Here is a 7,900-nt window from a genome sequence, read left to right as displayed (position 1 = left end):
CTGTGGGATTGAGACCAGGACTGGGAGTCCTTCTGTGCAAAGAGAAGAGGGACAGAATGTTCTAACTGCCCGTGTTCTGGACTGTGTAAGAATTCCCATTCTGGGTAGTTACACTGCGGAGTCTCCGGTTAATAAACGGATTGACCCGCAACTGGGACTAAAAAAACGTGAAAAGGGCTCGAGTAAGAATGTGTGACTGAAATCGGAGTCTCCCGCACGCCCCCTCAAAATACAAAGCGCGAAAAATGAACGTGTCTGAGTAAAGGGAACGAGCGATCAGAAACCGTGTTTGTTAGTTCAGTTGGGCGGAAAATTGCAGTGACGCCAGGATCAAACCGGTCAGTGAAGCTGCTTATCTGAGAATTCAAAACTAAATCTACAGCTGCAACTTCAAAGATTCTCAAACAGACTCCTTCAGGAAATAATTACAGTACATCGAGTCCAAAGACAGATGCGTTTGTGCAGCTCTCTCAGAGAGGCTGTGGGTGGCTCTTAAAAGAGCCGTTGTGTTTGGGGTTTGTTCTCAGGATAGCGTACAGTTTTACTTGGAGCTGGTGTACTTGGTCACCGCCTTTGTCCCTTCCGACACGGCGTGCTTGGCCAACTCCCCGGGCAGCAGCAGGCGCACGGCGGTCTGAATCTCCCGGGAACTGATGGTTTGGCGCTTGTTGTAATGGGCCAGGCGGGAAGCCTCACCCGCGATGCGCTCGAAAATATCGTTCACAAACGAGTTCATGATGCCCATAGCCTTGGAGGAGATGCCGGTGTCGGGGTGAACCTGCTTCATCACTTTGTAAATGTAGATGGCGTAACTCTCTTTCCTCGACTTTCTGCGCCTCTTGCCGCTCTTAGGTGTTGTTTTCTTGATTGTTTTCTTGGCGCCTTTCTTCGCGGTACCTTTCTTATCGTCCGACATTGTCTCGATCAGTCTGGCACAGATTAAAGTAAACCCTGCTCCGAGCTCGCCTTATACAGGCAGCCCCATAGTCCGCCCACAGCCCTATGTTAATGAGGGATGGGTGAAGGCAATGATTGTGATTGGTTCATTGGCCGCCTTGTCAGTTTCCATTGTTCTGTGTCTCTCTGATTGGTCTCTTCAAACATCCAATCAACTTTATTGCTCATCACAATCTCAAATTCTTGAATTAGCTCATCATTTACAAACCCTCCAGACTTATATTCTGTTCTTTGTGTTTCTATTCCGCTCTCAGGCAAAAATGGTTAATAACGGCCGATGTTACGTGGAAGGTTCATTCATTTTCATCGTATAAATATATATATGTTCAGTAATCGGAACAGCAAACTCGCTGCTATGTTTGTCGATCTCGATTTCTACATGTTCAGCCGCCGTTAAACAACAACAGAAGGAGGACATTCAGCCCCTCGAGCCTGTTATATTAGGAACAGGAGGAGGCCATTCAGTCCCTCGATTCTCTTACATAGGAACTGGAAATGTCCATTCAGCCCATTCGCGGTTACAGAGCACCTCGAGCCTGTTACACAGAAATAGCAGAAGGCTATTCAGCACCTGATACATAGGAACAGGAGGAGGCCGTTCAGCCCAGTAGCTTGCTTTACAGGAGCAGCATGAGCCCATTGTGACACACGAGCATGTTACGTGGGAACAGGAGGATGGCAATTAGCCCCGAGGTTGTTGCCTTTGGTTCTTTTGCCAATCACCTTAAATCTGTGTCCTCTGGTTCTCGACCCTTCCACCAATTGAAACAGTTTCTCTCTACTCTATATAGACCCCTCATGATTTTGAATAACTCCCTCATATCTCCTCTCAACCTTCTGAGCTCTAAGGAGAATAACACCAGCTTCACCAAGCAACTGAAGTCCCTCATCCCTACTATCATAGGAATAGATGGCAATTCAGCCCCTGAAACTGTTACATAGGTACAGGAGGAGGCCATTCAGCCTCTATGGGCTTGTTGCACATGAATAGGAGGAAGCCCGTCAGCCCCTTAAGTATGTTAAATTAGGAACTTGAAGAAGGCTGTTGAGGACCTCTAAAAACATATAGAAACAGGAGAAGGCCATTCAGCCCCTCGACGCTGTGTTGTAAGAACAGGTGCTGCCCATTCATCCACTCGAGTTTGTTGCACAGGAACATGATCAGGTCATTCTACCTCTCGAGAATGATACACTGGAACAGTAGGCAGCCTTTCAGCCCATTGAGTCTTTATTATTAGGAATAACTATTATATAGGAACTGGAGAAGGCCATTCATCCCCTGGAGCTTGTTACATGGGAACAAATAGAAGGCCATTCATCCCCTGGAGCCTGTTACATGGGAACAGGAGAAGGCCAGTCATCTTCTGGAGCATGTTCTATAGGAACAGGATGTGGCCATTTTGCCCATTGAGCTTGTTACATTGGAACAGAAGGCACTCAGCCCCAAAGCCTGTACCATTAGGAACAGGAGGAGTCTATTCAGCCCACGATCCTGTTAGAGAGGAAAAGCATGAGGACATTAGAAACATAGAAATTTACAACGCAGAAGACAGCCATTTCGGCCCATTGTGTCCACGCCAGCTGACAAAGAGCCACACGGCCCTTTTAATTTCATCCCTGGACTTTCTATACTCCTCTAGAGATTCTGCAGTATTCTGTCATAAGCCTCCCTTTTTTTCTTTATCCTACCCTGTATGTCCCTCGACATCCAGGGGGCTCTAGATTTGTAGGTCGGGAGTTCGGAGGGCGAGAGGTCGGGAGATAACAGAGGTGGGTGACCTCAGGAGGCCACAGACATCGACAAAGTGAGTTGGTACGTAGCTCTTCTCTCTATTTCTTTTTAAGCAGATTTTAAACTAGATACGGGTAACTAGAGGGATGGCAGTGCAGCTCAGTCCCGTGGAGTGCACATCCTGCGGCACATGGGAAGTACTGGACGCATCGCGCAGCCTGGACAACCATGTGTGCAGGAGGTGTCTCCAGCTTCAACTGCTCGAGCTCCGCATTTCGGAGCTTGAGCAGTGGGTGGAGTCAATACGGTGCATCCTCGAGGCTGAGAGCTACGTGGATAACACGTTTAAGGAGGTGGTCACCCCGCAGCTTAAAGGTGTGCAGTTAGAGGGGAAGTGGGTGACCACCAGACGTAGTAAGTGTGCTAGGCAGGTAGCGCATGAGTCCCCCCGCCATGAGTCCATCTCGCTTTCAAACCGATATTCACTTCTGAGTAATGGTGAGGATGATGGTGCCTCTGGGGAGTGGAGCCAGAGCCAATTCCAAGGCACCACGGGTGACTCAGCTGCACAGGGGGAAGGGACGAAGAATAAAAGTGTCTGAGTGATAGGGTATTCTATAGTTAGGGGAACAATCAGGATTTTCTGCGGCCATAGACGTGACACCCAAATGGTTTTGTGCCTCCCTGGTGCCAGGGTCAATGATGTCAAAGAGTGGAGGTAACCAAGAGGGTCGATGAGGGTAGTGCATACGATGTAGTAAAAATGGACTTTTGCAAGGTCCCACTTGGTAGACTGGTCATGAAGGTTAAAGTCCATGGGATACAGGGCAAAGTGGCAAGTCGGATCCAAAACTGTCTTGGTAACTGCAGTCCGGCCCGGGAGGAGCGAGACTTGGCCTTGGCCCGAACTTTACCACCGATTTTTCCTCTTCCAGACATTTCCATAATCCACACGTTCAAACAAAGAATGAGAAAATCTTCCCACATCTGTCCGTCTTAGACCTTCTGGAGGGATGCAGTGAGTGAACTATTTGATTGGTCTCTCTGTGGTGAATTGTATTGGGCGTTTCTGATGACCAATCACAGCCTGTTTAGCGCGTCAATGAAAGGAGGGCGGAAATTACTGTCCTCATCAGTCAGACCTCCAACGATTTTTAAATTTAAAAATACCGCCAATAATTGTTAAAATTGCGGATTACGTCATTAACTTCACCATTAGCCAAATATTTCGAAACACTTTTTGTTTCCTTTTGTCTTGCTCCATATTTCCCTTACAAATTCCAGGCTGTTACAATCAGGATTAAATTCGGGTTCAGTTTCAAACTGTCTGTAACGGGCGGGAGTCGGTTCCCACTGATTCTGGAACGGGACACATTCCAGCTCAAAGAGTAAAAGTGAATTACTTTTCACAGGAGCTGCTGTGGGATTGAGACCAGGACTGGGAGTCCTTCTGTGTAAAGAGGGACAGAATGTTCTAGCTGCCCGTGTTCTGGACTGTGTAAGAATTCCCATTCTGGGTAGTTCCACTGCGGGGAGTCTCCGGTTAATAAACGGATTGACCCGCAACTGGGACTTAAAAAAACGTGAAAAGGGCTCGAGTAAGAATGTGTGACTGAAATCGGAGTCGCCCCCACGACCCCTCAAAATACAACGCGCGAAAAATGAACGGGTCTGAATAAAGGGAACGAGCGATCAGAAACCGTGTTTGTTAGTTCATTTGGGCGGGAAATTACAGTGACGCCAACATCAAACCGGTCAGTGAAGCTGCTTATCTGAGAATTCAAAACTAAATCTACAGCTGCAACTTCAAAGGTTCTCAAACAGATTCGTTCAGGAAATAATTACAGTACATCGAGTCTAAAGACAGATGCGTTTGTGCAGCTCTTTCAGAGAGGTTGTGGGTGGCTCTTAAAAGAGCCGTTGTGTTTGGGGTTTGTTCTCAGGACAGCGTGCAGTTTTACTTGGAGCTGGTGTACTTGGTCACCGCCTTTATCCCTTCCGACACGGCGTGCTTGGCCAACTCCCCGGGCAGCAGCAGGCGCACGGCGGTCTGAATCTCCCGGGAGCTGATGGTGCGGCGCTTGTTGTAATGGGCCAGGCGGGAAGCCTCACCCGCGATGTGCTCGAAAATATCGTTCACAAATGAGTTCATGATGCTCATAGCCTTGGAGGAGATGCCGGTGTCGGGGTGAACCTGCTTCATCACTTTGTAAATGTAGATGAAGTAACTCTCTTTCCTCGACTTTCTCGGGGGTACAGTTACATTTCTTTCCAACATGCATTAAGCAACAGAACCCCAGGTCCCGCTGTACTGCGGCACTTTGCAATCTTTCTCCAGGGCAGGCGAAGGAGCTGGGGGCTGAGAGTAAGTGTTCCAGAGGGATAGGAAGCCGGGGGCTGAGGGTGAGCGTTCCAGTGGGGGGAGATACAGCCCGCGGGCTGATGGTGAGTTTACCAGGACAGAGCGTGAACCAGGAAATGACGGTGCATCGCGGGGGCTTGGGGAGGGGGCTGAGGGTGAGTGTTCTGTGGGGGTGGGGAGCTAACGATGTGTCCGGGGGAGGGAGCTGGGAGCTGAGAGTTTCGGTGGGGGGAGAGAGAACCCGGGGGCTGATGGTGAGTTTACCGTGGTGGTGGGGGGTGATTAGGGCAAGTGTCCCGGGAGAGAGAACCGGCGGCTGAGGGTCTGTCCTGGAGGGGGCAGGGTGGAAGAGAGAGTCGGGGGCTGAGGTTGAATGTTCCGGAGGGAGCTGGAGCTGAGATGAGTGTCCTGGGGCACTGAGGGTGAGTGTCCCTGGGGAGACGGAGAGCTGGGAGCTGAGGTGAGTCTCCAGGGGGGAGACGGGAGGGGGCCGAGGGTGAGTGTTCCGGTGGGGGGAAACACAACCCGGGGGCTGATGGTGAGTGTACTGGGACAGAGCGCGAGTTGTGAACTGACGGTGCATCCCGCGGGTAGCGAGAAGGATCTGGGGGCTGAAGGTGAGTATCCTGGGGACATGACAGACAGCTGGAGGCTGAGAGTGAGTGACCCAGGGTTAAGGGGGGAGGGGAGAGAGAGCCGGGGGCTGAGGGCGAGTGTCCCTGGGGAGAGAAATCCCAGAGGCTGAGGGTGAGTGTGAGCTGTGGACTGAGGATGTGTCCCAGGAGAGGGAGAGACAGCCTGTAGGGTGAGTGTGAGCCAGGGGCAGGGTGGGCGAGTGAGCCGCCGGCTGAGGGTGAGTATCCCAGGGGAGAGGGTGTCGGGGGATGAGGGTGGGTGTCCCGGGGAGAGCAACAGCCGGGGACTGAGGTTGAATGTCCTGGTGGGGGTGGGAGGAGGGGGAGCCGTGGCCTGAGCGTGTGTGTCCCGGGGGTAGAGGGAGTCGGGGGCTGAGGGTGAGTGCAAGTATATTCTTTCTTCAATAGAGAGACCAAAACTGCACACAGTACTCCAGGTGTGGCCTCACCAATACCCTGTACAGTTGTAGTAGGACTTCTCTGCTTTTATACTCTATCCCCTTGCAATAAAGGCCAACATTCCATTTGTCTTCCTGATTATTTGCTGTACCTGCATGCTCACTTTTTGTGTTTCATGCATAAGGACCCCCAAGTCCCTCAGTACTGAAGCACTTTGCAATTATTCTCCATTTAAATTATAATCTGCTTTTCTATTTTTTTCTGCCAAAGTGGATACCCTCACATTTTCCTACATTATAAGAACATAAGAAATAGGAACAGGAGTAGGCCATATGACCCCTTGAACCTGTTCTGCCATTTAATCTGATCATGGCTGATCTGATCATGGACTCGGGTTCACTTCCCCTGCCCGCTCTCCATAAACCCCTTATTCCCTTATCGTTTAAGAAACTGTCTATTTCTGTCTGAAATTCATTCAATGTCTCCGCTTCTACAGCTCTCTAAGGCAGTGAATTCCACAGATTTACAACTCTCTGAGAACAAATTTCTCCTCATCTGTTTTAAATGGGTGGCCCCTTATTTTAAGATTATGCCCTCGAGTTCTAGTCTCCCCTATCAGTGGAAACATCCTCTCTTCATCCACCTTGTCAAGCCCCCCCATAATCATATACATTTTGATAAGATCGCCTCTCATTCTTCTGAACTCCAATCAGTAGAGGTCCAACCTACTCAACCTTTCCTTACAAGTCAATCCCCTCATCTCTAGAATCATCCTAGTGAACCTTCTCCGAACTGCCTCTAAAGCAAGTATATCCTTTCGTAAATATGGAAAGCAAAACTGCACACAGTATTCCAGGTATGGCCTCACCAATACCCTGTACAACTGTAGCAAGATTTCTCTGCTTTTGTACTCCATCCCCTTTGTAATAAAGGCCAAGATTCCATTGGCCTTCCTGATCACTTGCTGTACCTGCATACTAATCTTTTTTTGTTTCATGCACAAGTATCCCCAGGTCCCGCTGTACTGCAGCACTTTGCAATCTTTCTCCATTTAAATAATAACTTGCTCTTTGATTTTTTCTCTGCCAAAGTGCATGACTTAACACTTTCCAACCTTATACTCCATCTGCCAAATTTTTGCCCACTCACTTAACCTCTCTGTCGTTTTGCAGATTCTTTGTGTCCTCCTTACACATTGCTTTTCCTCCCATCTTTGTATCATCAGCAAACCTGACTACATTACACTCGGTCCCTTCCTCCAAGTCATTAATATAGGTTTTAAATAGTTAGGGTCCCAGCACTTATCCTTGCGGCACCCCACTAGTTACTGATTGCCAACCCAAGAATGAACAATTTAGCCCCACTCTCTATTTTCAGTTCATTAGCCAATCCTCTATCCATGCTAATATATTACCCCCAACCCCGTGAACTTTTATCTTGTGCAGTTACCTTTTATCTGGCACCTTGTCAAATACACCACATCCACTAGTTCCCCTTTATACACCCTGTTCATTACATCCTCAAAGAATTCTAGCAAATTTGTCAAACATGACTTCCTCTTCATAAATCCATGCTGACTCTGCCTGACCGAATTTTGCTTTTCCGAATGTCCTGCTACTGCTTCTTTAATAATGGACTCCAACATCTTCCTAATCACAGATGTTAGGTTAACTGGTCTATAGTTTCCTGCTTTTTGTCTGTCTCCTTTTTTAAATAGGGGCGTTACATTTGTAGTTTTCCAATTTGCTGGGACCTCCCCAGAATCCAGGTAAATTTGGTAAATTACAACTAATGCATCCACTATCCCTGCCGCTA

General features: G+C 48.7%; 1 protein-coding gene across 1 annotated transcript; it reads right to left on the bottom strand.

Annotated features, from left to right (window-relative positions):
* Nucleotides 1-541: 541 nt before the first annotated feature.
* LOC139273947 (histone H2B 1.2-like) lies at nt 542-916 on the bottom strand. Its single transcript, XM_070891021.1, has one exon. The coding sequence runs from the start codon at nt 914-916 to the stop codon at nt 542-544; it is 375 nt and encodes a 124-aa protein (XP_070747122.1).
* Nucleotides 917-7,900: the final 6,984 nt, after the last annotated feature.

The sequence above is a fragment of the Pristiophorus japonicus genome, chromosome 9 (assembly GCF_044704955.1).
Source record: "Pristiophorus japonicus isolate sPriJap1 chromosome 9, sPriJap1.hap1, whole genome shotgun sequence".
Lineage (NCBI taxonomy): Eukaryota > Metazoa > Chordata > Chondrichthyes > Pristiophoridae > Pristiophorus > Pristiophorus japonicus.
The sequence above is the reverse complement of the archived record's forward strand: the minus strand, read 5'-3'. Positions and strand labels throughout refer to the sequence as shown.